We start from the raw sequence: 20,863 nt of genomic DNA, 5'->3' as shown, positions 1-20,863 counted from the left end.
GTTTGATTGGTTGAGCTGTTTTGATCCTACCTGAATCACTGCTTGAATCAGCTTCGCTTTCTGATGTATCGGAAGATTCTGATGTATCGGTGGGTCTGTTTGGTAGTTGGGATATATCCATTACACAATTCCTATATTCTACAGGGCTGAGGAAGAAAATGACAAAATAATGACAAACTGAAAGACTTAAATAAGACTATTATATATATTAATGAGGAGTATATCAATATTAATTTATTCATTGGAAATGTACATCCAGTGACAACAGCTTTAAAAAAAAAGATACAACACATGTGATACACACTGATCCCTAGTCTAGAGGCTATCCGTGGCTTTGAAGTTCCTTTGAGATGTTTTTTTTTTTTAAAGAAGAATCAAAGCCACGGACCCCTCTAGATAAACTGGTTTCCATAAGCTAGTGAAAATCAGTGGTGTTTGAATTTCAATGTAAGGATGGACTTATTTCAATCTGTCTCATGAGTTTAACAACCCTTTATTTATTGAATCTGTGACCAAAATTGAACGAAAAAAGATCAGAAAAAAAAAGTTACAGACATCACATACAAATCTGAAAATTATCATTTATATTGCTGAAAATTGAGACCCTTATTAACCAATTGGTTGACATAAATGACTTTGTGAGGCATCCTGACTGTTAAAAGTATAATTATGAATGGAGAGCAACATTACTTGCAGACACTTACGAGTTGTTCTTTTTTTTCTTATCTATTTTAATATCAGACACCTCATCATTTTAAAAGTGGGTATGGAGAAACATAAGATCAAAATTGGACATTTAAATAATGTTAGTGATAAAAACTTATAAAAGTGTTCACTTTACCTGAGTATATAGTTGATACACACAACCACACGTTCATTTGTATTCTTTGTACTGGTTATTGTTGCACTAGTCTGAAGCCAGATATAGCCACCAGTTTTAGTTATCCATCGGAAGTACTTGGTGACAACCTGACCTTTGGTCAGCACTATAAAATAAGGTCAAGATGTCTATTGTTAGATTCAGATTCAGAGTTAGTATAGATTTATACTGTTGTGTGTGTTTTTTTTAAAGTTATGAACTCTATTCTTAGATTCAGATTCAGAATCAGTACAGATTTAGATTACGTTTGGATTCAAGTATATAGATTGGTTTATAGCATTGCTGATGATCTTGTTTTTTTAATATATATAGATATTAAACTAGCAAATTTGATCTGCTATCATTAATATTGGTTTTCAAGAAATCTTGATATAAAATGACTGCAAACAAGAAAGTTTGTTGTTGTTGTGATGCAGTGATGTGAGCCATTCCAGTATAATATATTACTTTCTTTCAAGATAAGCTAATCTGCTGTAGACAGTTAGAAAATCATTACTGTACACAAGACTACACACATCCCCCCAAAAATATACTTGTACACAAACCTACATACATCTGAAAAATACTGTACACAAACCTACACACATAAAAAAAATACTGTACATAAACCTTATACACACATCAAAAAAATACTGTACACAAACCTACATACATCAAAAAAATACTGTACACAAACCTACACACATCAAAAAAATACTGTACACAAACCTACACACATCAAAAAAATACTGTACACAAACCTACACACATAAAAACAGTACTATATGATAGGGTACATGTAGATAACTACATATCAGACAGACAATAAATTGTCTTCCTTATGTTATTGGATATTTCAACTGTACCACCTATCTCTCTGGTAATAACTAATACTGTCTGGGATTATGTTCAGAAACAATGCTAATAAAGTGGTTATTATAACTGACTAGATTAACAGTAAATCTGCAACTTGTCCACTTTAAACAACAAGTCAACTTTATGTGCCCCATTGTAATACAAAGTTATATGGTAAGTGTGTGTGTGTTCTCATGAACAGTATACCACTTCGTCATCCACTGTTGATAAATTCAAGAAGACATCAAGACACATCTAAGAGCTTTCTAACTTTTACAATGATCTACTATTTATCAGCACTATAGATTTAATAGATTTAATATCAATGTATCGATATTATTATACTCACAGTCAAAGTGACTCGATCTCATTGCTGCTACATCTTCTGCATGTAGGAAATCGTAAAAACTCTTGCCTAGTACGTCACTTGATGTTAAATCCATGTATTGGTTTATCCTGTGAGCACAAAATAACAACAACAAAAAACATTTCGTTATTACAGTAATAATTTCTCTGCATGTTATGTTATGATCACTCAAGGTGATTTAATAATAGTCTGTAAGGTATGCATGCCATGTTGGGGCGCCCTCACACATCAGTCAAGCCTTTTTGGGGGCTGAGGTGGAGTGATACAATGTATCTTGCAGTCTAGTTTACAAATGTAATAATGGATGACTCTGTATTAGTTTACTATAGCAATCATATCACTATGAAGTATATGATTATATGCAAACATTGTACATGTATTAAACAGCAAAAGAACACACTAAAGGAAACCTTTTGTCATTATCATTAATAAACTAATCAAATGATTGAACCAGGGAAATAAATAGAAGGTTGGCTGATAGATGTGTATATGGCTTGAACCTGGCACATTCTGTACACATGCAGGAGAAGTGTCCTTTTCACTATACTGCCCTCTATAGTTATGATTTATACATGTCGCTAGGAGAGTATAAGATGAAAATCTGGATAGAAAACTATACCCATAGTAGTCATAATATTTACAAAATGTTTTGACTTGATTTTTCTTTCTTTTTTAATCTTGGGTGGTTTTGACATAAGTATCTACCACAATGTGCCAAGTATCCTTGCTTGTAGCCATCAGTTGATATAATGTAGTGAAAACACTGGTTATTTTGAACATTTAGAGGGACAGGTTTTTACTACCAAATTAGAGAGATTATAGAGTTACAATTAGGTGGCATGAAGTTTTCTGTACGTCTCACAACGTTTTTTGTTACGAATTACTGAAATCAAAATACAGACACTAATAGCATGCAAGGATATAAAATAATACATTTTATTTATCTCACTGTGAACGCAAATCAACACCACAATTTATTTGTGTTCACAGTATTAGATAGACTATAGCATTTTATGAGTGTGTGTGCTGTATCAGTGTCTGCATTTCGTTAGTGTCATTTGTAACAAAAAATGTGTGCGAAGTTGCCTAATTGGAACTCTATAGTCTCTCTAGTTTGGTAGTAATAAGTACAGAAATGTTTTACAAAGTGGAATATTATTCTATTTTGTGTGTACCACAATTTCAATAAACCATTTACAAAATTAAAGTTTTCAAAAATATGTGTTTGATTTCAAGTAGCCATATGGATTTGGGAATTTATTTTGGATTTTTAATTTATAAAACAATTTTATCATAGCTTCCTACTTGAAAAATCAATGTGAAACTACATAGACCAAGTCTGTGTTTGTCATACAATAACTTGCAAAAAGCTAAAAATCTGGTAAAAAAAAAAAAATTATTGTACGTACAATAATAAACATTTTACATACATATTACTTTTTTGCAATTTATTGAGTTACAAACAAGGACTTGGTATATGTTGTTTCACATTGATTTTTCAAGTAGAAAGCCATGATAAAATTGTTTTAAAAATTAAAAATCCAAATTTAAATACATAATCCTCATCCATATGGCCACTTTAATGTTGCTATCTAAGATATTCAGTTAGATATGAATTCTAAATCCTTTTTTGTACAAATATTGCTATACTACAGCTAATGTCAATATTGGGGGTGGTTTGCTAAAGTACACTGTTACAATTCACTTGATGCCAAACATTTAAATATTCTGTTGAATAATCTCAACAATAATTTGCAAAAAAAAAAGCCTTATTTATACATTCAAGATTTCCAAAGGGATAAAAAAATTAGCATCAAAGATAATGGCTTCATTTTACTGGAGGCCATGACCTGATCTCATTTCAGATGTCTCTAATTAGACTCTAGAGGGCTCACTTCAACATTGTGTCTAGATCATGGCCATATTCATCTACTAATCCTGGAGTTGGAGATGAGAAGACAGATATGGTAGTTTCTTTTTTGAAGAAGTCTAGTTTGTAATTTAGTGTGAATGATTTATTGATGTGTAGTGGCAGGCTAAGTTGACAGTTTTATTATTTTAGGAGTATCAAATAATGGCGGAATAGGTCAGCAAGACGTGTCATTTATTGTCATCTTTCCACCATCATCCATTTATTTAGTAGTCTTTATGACTGTCTCTGGATGTCTCCCTATGGTGATTTTACATGCTCTCACACTCTATAATGGTAACTTTCATGTTGCGTTTCACAGCTAAATGTTTTATGACTTTAATCCTCCCAGCTACAAAATTTAGACAAGACCAACCAGTCACAATCAGTCAGTCTATCATCATGTATCATCTAACTATCTCATCTTTCCCACTTCCAACTGTTTTATGGCGGCCCTAAAAATATAATGTTATACAAGATAGCATGACTTTCCTACCCCAAGCCATAAAATATTGGCTTCATATTTACAGTATGACTGTGTATATTAGAGTCACAGGGATAAAGTATATCTTGACTACTTGGCTGACCTTGCGATTGGTGTCAACATAATTCACATCATTTTTGAAGGTTTGATTGTTCTGTACAACCTGCTACTAGTTGCATGCACAAATTTGATATTTACTGATCACTGCTTATGATATTACACATTGTGTGTATTTGTAGTCATTCTCAGTACTGTGTCTTTTAGTTTTCAATTCACAATATTTACTAAATACGGTTTTAAATTTTAATCCATCTGACACTATTTATCATTCATTTATGCATCTATAAATAACATCTTGTGAAAATGAAAATAAACGAGAAATTTTGGATTCGCTTCCAAAAAATGTTTGACTCTGTGAGAAGAAATGTTCAATTGTGAATAAGTGCTTCTCTTATTTTCCTCCCAAAAATTTCAAAAATTTCTCAAAATTGATAGGTTTTTTTGCATGATATTTAGTGTTGAGAGCAGCAATCACAACAAGATTTGATTGCGCAGCAAATTTTCCTAGAATGTAATGTTAAAATAAACAAAATTCAGGATAGGCTGAATGAGTACATGTATATTGAAGGAAAAAGTGTTGATATTTTAAGTTATGGTAACGTTCTGTGTTCTGCCAGGTGAAACACGCATGATGTTGATTCCAATATACGTATAGTCACAATTTCATCGCCAAATATTACAGTTTTGAAAAAAAAAATTGAATCTTATGTTTGTGTCATGACTCAAGCTGTGTCTGGCTAAAACAAAGAAGTTGACACAATGTACAATATAAACCTACAGTACTTGTACAAGTTGGTTTTTCACTACTTAAAAGTACGCATTCAGGCCCCCAAAAAGTATGCATATAAAATTTTAAAAATTGAGTTTGGTTGTTTGTTGCAACACAAACTTTCTAAAGACACTGTAACATATAACCAAAGAAAAGACCTGTGACAGCAACAGTTCATATGAATTATAACAGAACATGATGAACATGTTTAAAATATATATATATTGTACATCAATCAGTTTATTTATAGTCTTATAGAAACATTCAATATCATCTTTACTTTAAAAATTCTGTGCTGTTAATTTAAAAAAAATTGTCTAACTGCCCCAAATCCATACCATTACACAAGCTAGTGTATGTCTGGTTCTAGGATTCAAAACAAAATTTTCTTTAAAGACTGCAAAACTGTTTGAATCAGGGATTTAATAAAATCACAAAGGAATACTGTGATGTCATCATACTACCTAGACACTACTTTTGACTTAACATATAGCTGATTAATGTCCAGTCAATAAACTGCGAAATGTGTAAAAATACCATTAACAGTTGAGAATACAGAGTGACTAAAGACAAAAATAAATCACGTGAAATAAATCATGTTACGTTATCGCAACATCATCACGTCGTCACATGCAATTACATGTATTTTTCAGACTTTAAAAACTGTATTGCAAAGTTTTCATTTTATTTTGGTGTGAAAGTGTTCCGAAGGAGAAATTAAAACATACATTGTATCTTTTTGTAACTTTCAAATAAAAGTCATTCTAATACTTCAAATTTTCAAAAGTATAAATTTTGTAAAAAAAAAAAAAAAGTGAAGAGTATTTACCTTGGTTCACAGAATGAGACTTTCAAGTCTAAGTTAGTCTTGCTAACAAACTGATCGCCTTCCATACGGATCTCGTTAATAGTGGGTGATGGCAGTGAATGCGCCAAAGCCACAAAGCCTATGATAGTTACAGGTTGGCGTTGTGTATGAGTTAGAATCATTCTTGGTCTCAGTCTACCTGTAATTTGAACTACCTAAAATACAAAACAAAATGAAGAAAAAGTTAGTAAAATTAGGAGAAATAAATTGTTGAATTTTCTTTTTTCATTAGAAGTTGATGTGCTGTGTCAAAGACCAATGCTAAAAAAAAAAGCAAAATAATCTGAATTTCTAAGTTGTTTAGATAAGAAAATACCTGAGTTTATATTTTTGCCTGCTTTTTAAGTTACAAATGAAAGTGAAAGTAGTTTGTATTTTACATTCCTCGTAATCTTGCGAGGGTATGAAGACAGAATTATTGAAAGAGGGTGAGTAAGGGAGGCTATGCAGAACAGTTTTTGAAGAAAATGAAGAAATGAAATTACAAATTATGTATTGATAATAATTTTTTTATATTCATGCATAAAAAAATATTTATTTACAAATTATGGACAAAATAGTTTCATCTGTACAGTTTACAAAAATATTACAATGATTTGCATGTTGTACAATTAAATTTGTAATTATTACTTTTATGATAATTTGTAGTGGGTTCAAAGAAAATAAAATTGATTAATTAAAAAGAACAACAGGATCAAATCATAATTTCACGATCTTCATTTTTTAAGTTTTATAGTTTATGAAAAAAAGAGGTGATAATGGATAATGGATTAGAAAACTATCAAGATGTAAGTTTAGAAAGAATGGGTACAATATGTTGTGTTTAGTAATGGATAGAAATGAGAACACTGGTGACTAAAAGGCAACACTGATTGGAAAGAAAACAAGATATCTACATATTTGAAAGGACTTAGTAATAATTTCTATTGTCATTCTTGATATTCATGTATTGAACTTGAACCAGAAGATGAGTAAGTTGCCAAAATCAACTATATAGTCTGTCTTGACAAGACATCAACAGTTGAAATGCAGATTTTTTTTAAACAACTGTTTGAAAAAATACAAATTTTAAGTGGAAGTTATGAATGTATGGCATTGTATAATGAAGTATTGTAGACATTGCATTTTATACAAGTATTTAGGGTTTCCATGGAACTAGTTCAAAGGGTGAGCAGGTTTCTCAATGTAACACTTTAAAATCGTTGGGTTTGGTCATTTCAAAACACACAAAGCGTAAATGGAGAATAAAAGTGTGTATATGAGTGGATGTTGGTGATGCAATTCATAAGTACATAATTATAATTTTAATAGTCTGAATGACTTAGAAAAAACAATTAAAGTCAGAAAGAAACCATTTGATTTAATAAAGATCCTGAAATTTCACCCTGATACGTACTTGTGGTTTTGCCATCTTACTGATACACACTTGTACCATCTTGCCACCAGTGACGTTGAGTTTTTTGTGATCAGCCACAGAAGGCGTGGCGTTACATTAAAAACATTTTTTTTTTGGTCAAATTCATGAAGCCTAGGGTTGTTTGACTCATGAGAAACATAAAATAAATAAAATGCACCGTAACAGATGTGAATAGGTAGTTATCTACGTAATGTTTTGTTTTTTTGTTTGAAAAAATGAAACAATTCTTCCCTCAATTTATCAAAACAATTTTTCCCAAGTGGTTGATTAGTTTCTGTTGAATACTTTCCAACTTTTCAAAGCCTTGTGATTTTATCACTCTCGTAAATTTCTCTCCAATAATGTGTTCAGCATGACTGGGTCTACTAGTTGCGGTGAGTCTTGTTTCTGATTGGTTGTCAGCTGAATAACAAAGCATCTTGGGAAATGAGTGGGATTAGCAAACCAGTTGGCCAAAACTTGAAAGTTAGAATTGAAAGGAAATTGTTCGAGATTGCAAAGATAAAAGTTTATAGTCTAATTACCCTATACTTGTCAACTTTGCATTTGAAATTTTGTAATGACCATACGACCCTGTTCAAAGATAGAATAGTAACTTCAAAGGCCCAGTTCGGATTTGGATTAAAATTTAGGCGGGGAAAAAATTGTCTGGCAGACTATACAAACAAGTTGGTCCAGAACAAAAGAAAAATCCTAAAGTTTAATCTGTTTTGGCTCCACTGATAACAGGGAAGTTTTTAATAATTCTATATACTTTGAAAAATATGGATAACTGAAAACATTCAGTGCTTACCTTGAAGCCTGACGACTTGATATGTACTCCTCTCTTGGTCAGAGTGGACTTCATACGGAGAAAAAATGCTCTCTCATAGCATGGGTCGGCCGACATGGACATTGTCATTCCTGTGAGTGAAAAGACTATCAAGTGAAAGCCCAATCAAATCCATTGACCAAAATTGAGTAAGTGATTCAGTTGTGTCGATCTAATTGGTACAAGTGTTGGGGGATTTTAGACAGAAATCCACATGCGATTATCCCAGTCTCCCTCAGGTCATTTACTGTCTGAAGGAATTCTGATTCAATGAGAGTTTGTTAGTCACATTGAAATAATCCAAAACAACTGATGCATGTGGTAATGACACTGAACATCATGTACATCTTAACTACATTTGGTCTTCTCTATGGCCCGGCCGTCTCTCTTGGACACTGTCAAGCGTTTACAAAATGCCTGACTATTTGGTTTGACGCAGTGGTTTCATGTCTGTGACTGACAGCAGGTTACATATTACTAGGCAAGGCAGGTTTTGTGCTGTTGTCTGACTGTATTACAAACATATGTAGTTTTGGAGTAGTATGTATGACATTAGACTTTACAGACATCAAAGTCATACCTAACAATCTCACACTGAGAAATGGCTTTTAACAATTCATTGTATCGCTTTTAGCTGTTTCACACTGGGAGCATGTAAACGCAATGAAACACACACACGTACTTGTAGATACGTACCGAGACATCACTGAAACACACTTGTAGATATGTACTGAGACTTACTTGCACTGAAACACACATACTTGTAGATATGCAATAACACACACATAGATACAAAATTACACAGAAATATTTGCAATGAAACACACAGATAAATACAGACATATATAACACACACACATAGATACATACACAGACATACTTGCAATGAAACACACATAGATACACACATAGATACATACACAGACATACTTGCAATGAAACACACATAGATACATACATAGATACATACACAGATAATACATAGATACATACATAGATACATACACAGATACATACATAGATACATAGATACATACATACATACATACATACATTAGACATACTTGCAATGAAACACACATAGATACATACACAGACATACTCGCAATGAAACACACATACTTATAGATAAGTATGCAAACATATTTGCAGATAAAAAATGAAACAAATATACTTATATGTATGGAGATATGCAATGAAATATGTACTTATAGATACACAACGGAACACATACATGTTGATAGCGATATATTCAATGAAATATAATTACATATGATACTAACATGATTACACATTTATAGTACAATACTCATTCAATACACATTCAATGAAACACTCACATACACATGGATACAGAAAAGAAACAAAGAGATACACAATGCAATAACATATGGGTATACAATAAAACAAATGTACAGTTTCAAGCAGGTAAAACCTACCAGTGTTTCCAAGTTCCCTATCATATTTTGGTTCAAGGTATTGGAATCTATGCAAGTTTTACCAAATCCCCCCCCTTCCCTGTTCCCAAAAGGAAACACATGTATTCCTGGATACAATTATAGTACATTATATCAAAACATTGGCTACCCATTATGGCCTCATTTCATCTTATTCACAATTGAAATATGAAATTATAACCAAAAAAAAAAGGGAACTAGAAAGATATCCTTAGTATGCTTCCATTCTCTATCTAACAACTAAATTAGCATTTATTGAAATAAGTTAAATGTTAAATTTAACCCCCATTTTATGAATTTTGTGAATGTTAGTAACTTTTTTCAGTTAAATTCATTTGGAGGAGAATAGTTACAGTTTCTGTTTTAGTCTGAGGAATCACAGAGTTTTTTTTAACTGCTGTATCCCGTAGCAACTGAGTCCAGCATACATATGGTGGTAATGTTGATAGAACAAATATTTTATAACGTTTCAGGTAAACTATATAGAACAGTGTTATGTACATGTCAGATGGATAAATCTTGGCAACTTGTATTAGTTTTCTATGGTACAAAGTTGTTAGCCCCCCTCCCCCCCCCAATTATTTAGCAACTTTGATCAGAAAGTTGTTATTCCTAAAATTGTATTATTCACTGCGTTTGTTTTTGTGTTTCTTGCCAAACAAGGTCTTACAATTGTTGAGATTGTACTAAGCTTGATCAGAAGGCGTTAATTCTTCAAATGCTAGAATTGTAGTACTATGTGCATTTTGAGTGTTTTCCATGGTGAACTGTCGTACAATCGTTAAGATGTACATTTCAATTAGATACATGCATTATTGGTTTGATCAGAAAGTTGTTAATTCTTCCAATGCAAATGGCATTAACACCTTTACAGTAGTACAGTAAGTATGGGATGATGGGTTCTATTTAAAAACTAGGTAGGGGTATTTGAATGATGACATTACTGTACTGATAGGTGTCACTTAGCTAAGCAGACTTTCTTGTGCCATTTTCTGTAACGGTTGTGTACTAAAACACCTTAAAAAGATGTAAACTAAGACAAATAATACATTTAAACATTATATATAGCAATTGAAACTGTATTTTATAGCACGGAGTTCAGAAAACAAAAGAAGATAATAAAATATTTTTTGAGATACTGTATTTTTTATTTCTTGAGTCTTGTATGGACAGTCCGTTGTGCGTTAATTCTACCTCTACCAAAATTTTCTAAACTTATTTTTTTTTGTATTTCTGTTTCTTCTTTCTTTGAGGTGGAGACAATTCTTGGAATATCACTTTTTTATACAAGATAACATTTTCTTTTTCTTTTTCTTTAAAGTTTTGTATAACAATTCTGTGGTGTTGTTCTGTTGACTGAACTGACTATGTTTTGTTGACTTTATTTGGTAAACTGAACTGACTATGTTTTGTTGACTTTATTTGGTAGACAACTGACTATGTTGAAGGCACTGACTTTATTTGGTAGACTGAACTGACTGTTGAAGACACTGACTTTATTTGGTAAACTGAACTGACTATGTTTTGTTGACTTTATTTGGTAGACAACTGACTATGTTGAAGACACTGACTTTATTTGGTAGACTGAACTGACTATGTTTTGTTGACTTTATTTGGTAGACAACTGACTATGTTGAAGACACTGACTTTATTTGGTAGACTGAATTGACTATGTTTTGTTGACTTTATTTGGTAGACAACTGACTATGTTGAAGACACTGACTTTATTTGGTAGACTGAACTGACTATGTTTTGTTGACTTTATTTGGTAGACAACTGACTATGTTGAAGACACTGACTTTATTTGGTAGACTGAAGTGACTGTTGAAGACACTGACTTTATTTGGTAGACTGAACTGACTATGTTTTGTTGACTTTATTTGGTAAACTGAACTGATTATGTTTTGTTGACTTTATTTGGTAGACAACTGACTGTTGTGTTGAAGACACTGACTTTATTTGGTAAACTGAACTGACTATGTTGTGTCAAAGACACTGACTTTATTTGGTAAACTGAACTGACTATGTTGTGTCAAAGACACTGACTTTATTTGGTAAACTGAACTGACTATGTTGTGTCAAAGACACTGACTTTATTTGGTAGACTGAATTCTCTGGAGATAAATGTGTTTTAGACATGTCAAATGACAGCTCCATTACAAGTTTGAAATGGTACATTTGTCCAACGTTGTAAATGTCACAATCAATTGCACTTCTATTAATTTCTTGGATTCCATTTCAAGGCGAATGGGAGCGTTGATTAATTCATCTACGCCTACCATGCAGAATTGCTTTTCTTAATTACCAATTTCATCAAAGCAGTCCACCTGCCTATAATCCCTGCCCATTCCGTTGCAATCTCATTATTTGGGATTTAACACTCTCAGCAAACACCTCTTATACTTTGTTTCTAGTTACATTAAAGTGGCTAGGCATAGCAGTGTAGGACTGACAGACAAGGAGTCCAGTGGCGATGTTAATACTTACTATAAATCACTCGGCTAGTGTCTAGCTTACTCTAGCTATGCCTTGTAAATTGTCTTCATCCCCACGGAGTACAAGAAGATGGAAGTGAAGTTTGAAGTAAATCCCCTGTGCACGTCTGCTGATCCACCCCTAGTTAGCCCAGATTACCTCTCTTTTATATCCCTGCTTGATACAATGCACATATACATGTCGCTATCACTGCATATTTACATTAATTCTGCATAGTTACTGACATTGTCACACCTCAAGGTTCTGAAGCCCCATAAAATTTTGTGTTCCATTTCCCCTTGATGTCTTTCCTTTGTGTGTTAACTGTTTAAGGATATGTGTTTGTTGTTTGTCATTTATTTATATTTTACTGGAGAGAAAAAGGACGTTTTAAAAGTTTAATTCCCTTGTTGACTTAGTGTGAACTTGAAGTGACATTTGGAAAGATAAGAAAAGTAATATGAAGATTTTTTGCTGATTTTTTTTCTTCAATTTTTTACTTGGTATAAAGTAGAAGTGATAGAAGTCTGATAACAGTGATTTCAGATTATGTTTTTATTACTTGTTTAGATCTTACAAGTACATGTGGAATAACTTTTCTTCTTCATTAAATTCTATTTTTCTTATACAGGGTACTTAGAAACTCATGTGGAATAATTTTTCTTCATGAAATTCTATTTTCCTTTAATATACCGGGTAGCCCGGTTCCATTCTATGCATTGATTGTAAGTCAACTTTTTTTTTTCAACACAAAGTGAAGTGATTAATTTATAATTAGAAAATATGAATAAATTTTTCCATCAAATCGTACAGTGATGCATACCTGGTTGAGGTATGTGAGATGAAGATGTGACTACAAGAAGGTTTTATCAGTCTGTAGTCAAGTAGTTGTCAAGTGCTTCATTTATTGGTAGTAACTCTACAAAAACTGCTTGAACCTTCGACTAGTTTTACACCCTGAGTGAGCTTCATTTGTTCATATTTCATTCTTATTCTTGTGGCTAGGATTCAATGCTGTTGAAATTTACCTCAACATAAAGTGTACGGAAAACTTTTCTGCAGTATGACAAACCGAAACAAAACAAGTGTTCTCTAAGTTTAATTGCTTTTTCACAATGTTTCCACAATCAAAATTCTTAAAACTTGACACTGGGATATGTTTCTGTATTATTTATTTTGAAATAACACCCTTTTTTCAGTTTTTATATAAAACTTTCGAGCCATCTGAATTCTTAGACTTGGCAATAGGATATGATTTTATAGTTTTATTTTGATTTTTTTGTTTTTCAAATTTAAAAAAAAAAGTTTTCCAGGGTCCATGAATGTATTATGAAAAAGCAATGAATAATTTGACAGATATCTGCATGCGTGTATTTGATCCACTAAAATATCTGTCAAAAAGAATCTTTCTGGTCCAGGAAAAGGTTTCCACGTTTTCAATACAACAGATTGCAGAAAGTAACAGTAAAACTGCATATCTTGTGCTGAACTCTGTACAAGTAGTAGATAATGATGAGCAGATCTGAGATGAGACTCATCGGAGACGACTTTGTTTGATGGAATGATCTGAGCTGTGAAACAACAAGACTGGGAGATGAAATTTCTGTCCAAGCAAATTTCACGAGTATTTGATGGAAATCATTATAGTGTTAAGTGTACATCCATCAAGTCAGTATGTCATCAGACTATTAAGGAATACAATCACACTTCTAATTAGTAACCATGACACTTTAATAACTTGTTTCATCGGCATGACAACTGCTCCCGCTACATTTTCTCCCCAAAGTGTTTACTTAACTTCAATTATTTTGATTTCCGAAATTTTTCTTTCAATTATTACTTCAAATAGCTAGTTGACTCTAATCAGGGCTGGATTGCCGTTTATAATACATCAGTAATGCTCTTCAAACTCATCCTGGTTTCCTCGGTAACCCATCCTCCCCCTCTTTTACAGTACTAATTTAGGGTCAATGTGCATAGATCACCTAGGTAAAGTTAAACATGGAGAAAAAAAAAAGACTGTTGAAATTCCAACTAGCCGTAATTATGTGTCATTCTGTTATGTGTCCCTGGTGACTGGGTAAATTTATGTCCATAACTGTCTGCAGAGTGTTGTTGATCATACACTATAGGGAAAGATAATCAGAAGACTATCTTTTATGCGTTTCTGAAATGACTGCTATTTTCTGTCAGTTAGAGTTGGAAATATCAGCGATAAGAAAAGGGCTCTTTATAAGGTTAATGGGTGTTGCCATCGTTCATGCTTTGTTAGTTTGTACTGTCTCCATTACTTAAGGCATGCTAGCAAACAGCATCCCACAAGCGTCTCTCATCATTACTAATAATTCTGTAAGCAGTAAAAAGGACAATATATTACACATGATGGTCTTGTTCTGTAATAAGTTTTCGTTACTTAACTCAAAATATATGGCTTTGGTATGGCTGTTTGCGTTCTGTTTATAGCCTATCACTCGTAATGAAGTGTGAGGCAGAGTGGACGTCCCAGCTGGGCTCGCATCTATTATACACCACTTCTCCCTTATTTTGTCTATCGGCCTGTCAACTCAAACATTTTTATTTTGTGCTTTGACTGTGAAATCCTTTTTGATCTCAATTCTTAAAATTAAACTGGTTATATTTCTAAATATTTTATTTACTATATTTCAAAATCTAGCTCAGAATTTTGGAAGGAAAATTGAATGTTTTCATGAAGCATGATGTACACGTGTCTCTTTTTGTAGCAGTACTGAAGCAGTTTAAAAGTTATCTTTCATAAAAGTATAAAAGAGCACCATACCAGAAATGTAGCTGATTTTAAAAGTAACCGATCAAATGTGAAAAGTAGGCAGTAATATCTATGAATGACACCTATGAATCTGTCTCTACCGATGGAAGTGTACTGGTTGCAAGAAAGAATTATCAAACAAATTCCTGAAAAAGTAGCCAACAAAACATTGTCAAGTAGCCAGTTGATTTTGCTGGCTATACTGGCCCTTATCTACATTCCTGCATAATTTTACAGTTCCAAACTTAGATCAACAAAACTGAAAAAAACCCAAACTTAGTCTGTATGAATTGAAACAGTAAAAACAAAGAAGGAAATGAAAAACTTCTGTCAGTCGACTGTCTATGTTTAAACATACACCTTAAATTTACTCATTGTGTTTCCATAGCAACATCAACATACAGTTCAGCCCAGAACAAAATTCACCGTACAAAATTGATGTTAAAATAAAAAAATTGTTTTCCCATAATGACATCTACAATGCAATTTTCCATGTAGCTTTAATATACAAGTCATATCTCATCAACTAATACCATACTGAAATTTTTTATAAATATTTTCCTCCAAAAAACAATACATTTTCTTCAGAAATATCTATAAATTTGTACAATATTTATAGTATTCCTATTCCTGTTATGATATTTCAGAATTCAGATCAGGTAGTAAGATTCTTTTTAGATCATAATTTTTAGAATTATTCATCTTTTGATGATGACATCACCGTTAAGGTGCACATGACTGGAGTCAGGCTATAGTTATGAATAGATAACTTTTAAAAGCTTTTTCTGTCTGATAGAAAGTAAATTATAAAATGATCACCGATGACCCGTACAATTCACATCATATCATGCTACCTATCCTAGTAAGCATATTAAACATTATGTATACTTAATACAGTAAACTTGGGATTTCACATATCTGGCTCTGTGAGTGTGTATATATGTGTGTGTATAATATGTCACGCAACTTTTAAAGTAACACTAACAGCTGCTGAATGGATGTGGTCAAAATCACAAGTGCCTGCAGATTCCTTTCTTTCAACTGATAAAAATTTGAATGCGTTTATAGAGTATATATGTATATATATACACTGCAAAATCGAAAACAAAATTTGAAAAATGAAAGTATAAAACAAGGCATGTTTGCTTATACATAGATATCAAATAACAGTTTTCATGCACCCCTGACAATACTCAGGAGACATCAGCAAAAATTTGAAAGTCACTTCCAAAAAATTTGTTTTGACTCTGCAAGTAGAAATTTTCATTTGAAATTTTCATGTAATTTAGTGTAATCATCTTCACTGGTCAAAAAATTAAACAGCAAAATTATAAATGACTTTTGACAAGTTTTTACTTCCATCCATCTCATTCTAACTGTTAAAGTATATGTGTAAATCCTTCCTAGCCCCACTTTAATGTACAGCATAACAATTTACCGACAGACTTCTTTTGTTGTTTTATGAATGAAATATTTGAATCTGTATGCATGAACAGCAGTGTAGGAAACTAACCTATAGCAACCGACAATTTTTATAACAAATTCATTACATCAGGAGTGATATTTTGAATATTATCATTAATAAAAAAAAAAAAACCTGTTCCAGAATGATTTTATGAAACTTCAAGACTTTTTCAGTGAAAATAAAATATTTATAATTTAGCTATGTTAATTTTATGAAATTTAGTCATATATTTGTGTGTATCAAAAAAAGTGAATATCAAAATTTTGTTACATATAAGACAAGCTCTTGTTTTTAATGTTTTATAAAGTTTCATGCAAATCTTAAACTTGAACTTGCTGTATATATATATATATATATATATAATATTACTGATGAGTAAATTGTAAATGTTTGGTATGACGTGATATACCACATTACCAGAAATTAAGTCACACCATGACCATATCGACCTAACACAGTTTGATAGTCAGTTTCTCCATGGTAATCATGATCTTCGTATTGATTGTAGAAGCAGTCACAAGTTGAGATAGATTTGGACAGAATACCTTGAGGAACTTGTAGAATATTGTGATTGTATGACTTTAACACTGGTGGGATTGCAAATCTTGGCTTTCTAAATGCATCTAGTCTAGTCTCTATGTAGTTACACAGCTTCTAACACTTGTCCCATGTGTAACTTGTCTGTTTCACTGCCAAATCTCAGCTCATACATATTCATAAAGATGCCTTATTTGGAAAACCTGCCATGTTTCTATTGTCTCTTGCAGTTCCTTTGGTCTATCCTTTGGTTATAACAACCTCAGCTTTGCTATTTATATTTTCACCAAACATCAGCTGTTTGTTTTGTTATTCTGACTGAAATAACCTGTCTCTTGTTAATATTTAGTATCAAACATCTGTTTATCTGGTTGTGAACATTTAGGGATGACATATTGGGAAAATAAAACAAGAAAAACTCACACACAAAAAAAGCCATAAATATTTGAGTCAGTATGAGAACTAATACTACACTGTTGACACACTGGAAATACGGTACACGTTATTTGACTTCTTGTGATGAGTAATTTACCGATGTAGTAAAAAATGTCAGAAATTCACGACAACCACAGATTTATCTTGATGTATAAGCCGAGTAATGACAGAACTTTACAATCAACAAATGATTATATTTTGAAAGATAATGTGGATTTTCTTGCCCTTCTCAAAAGATTTAAGAGAAAGATGGCAAATGTTATTAATATATATATATATATATTAAGGATATCACACTAGTTATGGGTATTTGAATAAAACTATAAGTGCATTGACTTCTTGTATATTTTACAAGCTTAGATTTAAGTTTTGCAGAATTTTTTTTAGAACTTTTGTTGTGGTATTGGTAAAAAAAAAATCAATGTTAGTAGTCACTTGTTGAAGAAGTTTTTTGTCTTTCGTGAGACTTAACTCTTTATTTTTAAAAGAAATCTTGGACTTGTGTGCATGCAGTCTCCATTTAGTTACAATCCACTTTACGAAATACAAAAAAACAAACCACAACATTTTACAAGTCTAGATGTTCATATGCTTACAATAGAAAACATAATCGTCATAGAACCTTAGTCACAGCTGATAAATTAAAACAGTAGGGATTCTAAGATTTGGTATACAGACACTACAATATCATCTCAAAAACTCGATTTTTTTTCAAAGTTAATCATTGGGATTGCAGTTGAAACAATAGTTCTTGTTTGAGAAAGGTATATCATGCCGCAAGATATCAAACACGATGTGATTGGTTTATTACTCAGATCTACTATGTCCAGGCATTCATTGACCAATGAAAACCTGACATGCATCTGTAGTAGGTGAAATTTGCAAAGTGATCAACAGGCATGTAACGGTGGCAAAGGTGAAGGGTCAAGTGTTCTGCGATGCTACAATCATTATTACAGTACATGTACAGTTAACTATATATGACTGCAAATTGTATGTCTAGTGAAGGGGCCAAAGCCAACGAATGACACTGACAAATGGGTTTCAATACAAGACACAGTGAAAATAAATGAATCACTTGGGAGGAATGAGGCTTAGCTGGCTTTAATCGCATTCATTCCCTGTCATTTTCTGTGCTTGCTTGATCACATGTATAAAAGTCTTTGATTTTTACGAGTGGGGGTAGTTACTAATTTAAGACCTCTATCACACACTGATACAATGGAAAGTGACACCCTCATCAGACAAAGTCTGTCTGTTTCACAGTCTCTCATCACCCAGCCCTATCATCAACATTCACTAATGACAACGTGAAAAGTTCAGAGGCTGTAGCGTTAATGTTTTAGGACAATCAGACAGGATCAGCATAATTACGAGTACATGTAGATTTGTTTTAGTTTTATGTACGCACACATATGTATTTACACACACACACACACACATACATACATACAGTATAAACACTCGAGACATATATATTCAGTGACACATACATTATGCACACACATATGTATACATGCTGACACACATCCATATTACATACATACATACATACATACATACATACATACATACATACATACATACATCCATCCATCCATCCATCCATCCAGCCACCCATACATACATACATACATAATATGTACATGTATGTATATGTAGTCAAAAATAGACATAGACACACAATCATATACATGCATAAATTCTCCTCTATATAAATGTATTAGACACGTGGAAATAAATGCAAATTAATAAAAGTATTAATAATAAAATAAATTATAAATGGCCATCATAATTCAAAAACGGCAAAAGGTGCCGAACAAAGTATAATATACAAGAATGCTAGAATGATAAAACCAATCTTCAACATTTACCAAGAAGTTAGAAGAGAAATTCAAAATACTAAATGCATTATGCTCTCGATTACAATGTTTTTTCCTACATAATATTGCATTCACAGACACTGTTCACTATCTGATGCTATTTGCTGGCTACAATAATCAGGGAATTATATATACGGACATCTATATGTCAGCTTTCTCTTCTGACAGTCCTGTAAACTATATAGTCACTTCACATCTATAATTTTTACTGCACAAGGTGACAACCCAAAGTATTGCATAATACTAGGAGCTTAGGTGTTCAGTCATTTCACATTTGAAAAGAAATACATTTTGCTTTACTTGACTTGCTGAGTGAGCTTGTGTCCGTAGTAGGCGATGAAGACACTTCCTTAGATTAGTAGAATGTAAGGTGACAAGTGTGACTGTCCAGACTAATTAATGACAAACACTGCATGTACTGATTCATGTATTTATCACAATGAGCATGCGATCAAAACAAGAATGAAATGTACATTTGTCACATGACTGTCACATGACATGTCTCAAAGTTTTGTGACAAGTGTGACTTTCCAGACTAATTAATGACAAACACTGCATGTACTGATCTGATTCATGTATCTATCACAATAACTATGCAGTCAAAAAACAAGAATGAAAAGTACATTTGTCACATGACTGTCACATGACATGTCTATAACTTCATACACCTAGGACACTGCTGTGCAATATAGTTGACTGGAGGTTTGAATGCTGCAAATACAAGTACTGTGAGGTGGAATAATTCAGACAGATAATGAAGTTGTTTTTTTAAAAATTCAGATTTAAATCTGACATTGTATTCTTTCCATTTTTTTTACAATTTTGTACACATTTAAGTGACATGTACATACAAATCATCATATGCTTTTCAATTGAGTTTTGACGTTGAAAAATTCATCATTTTGAATTTTTTACCATAGAGTACTGGTAAATGTCATTAAACAACATCTCTATGGATATATTATTACAGACTGCTCTCCTCCAAATTTGACATTATGATACGGACATAACAACCCATCTATTAGCCTGTACATTATTTCTGCCTTGATTGGCCTCAACTACCAAACATGTTTTACTGGTGAAAATGTCGATAACCTAAGAACTCATCAGTTCTAACTACAAATTGACGAACCAATTAGGAGACATGGACTTGAGATGAGTAAAATTGGGTTTGATAAAAAAAAACTCGACAAGTCAATCCTTTAGTCTATGTTAAGACTTCATTATCAAATGTTTCAACTCCCACATGGAAGGTCTTCTTCAGTTTTATATACATCTGAGTTCTGAGAATTGACAGTGGCAAATGACCATCATTTTGTATACCCTTGTTCTACTACCAACTTACAAGTTACCTGATTTGTTAAATATTTCATACATCAATAATAAAACATGTAACTGATAATTTTCTGTTTATTTATGATTTATTC

General features: G+C 32.4%; 1 protein-coding gene across 5 annotated transcripts in view; it reads right to left on the bottom strand.

The window, feature by feature from the left end:
- Window positions 1-20,863, bottom strand: part of LOC144443456 (uncharacterized) — a 143,807-nt gene that overhangs the window by 7,273 nt on the left and 115,671 nt on the right. For 4 of the 5 annotated variants that reach the window (XM_078132947.1, XM_078132955.1, XM_078132970.1 and 1 more), the window contains 5 exons: window positions 8,382-8,506; window positions 6,133-6,326; window positions 2,064-2,170; window positions 842-986; window positions 31-146 (listed from right to left, as the gene is read on the bottom strand). In XM_078132947.1, the coding sequence (XP_077989073.1) occupies window positions 31-146; window positions 842-986; window positions 2,064-2,170; window positions 6,133-6,326; window positions 8,382-8,506 (687 nt within the window). The remainder of the gene's footprint in view (window positions 1-30; window positions 147-841; window positions 987-2,063; window positions 2,171-6,132; window positions 6,327-8,381; window positions 8,507-20,863) is intronic. The other variant, XM_078132939.1, reaches the window with a different exon arrangement.

The sequence above is a fragment of the Glandiceps talaboti genome, chromosome 2, assembly GCF_964340395.1.
Source record: "Glandiceps talaboti chromosome 2, keGlaTala1.1, whole genome shotgun sequence".
NCBI lineage: Eukaryota > Metazoa > Hemichordata > Enteropneusta > Spengelidae > Glandiceps > Glandiceps talaboti.
This window is presented reverse-complemented; position numbering and strand designations above follow the sequence as displayed.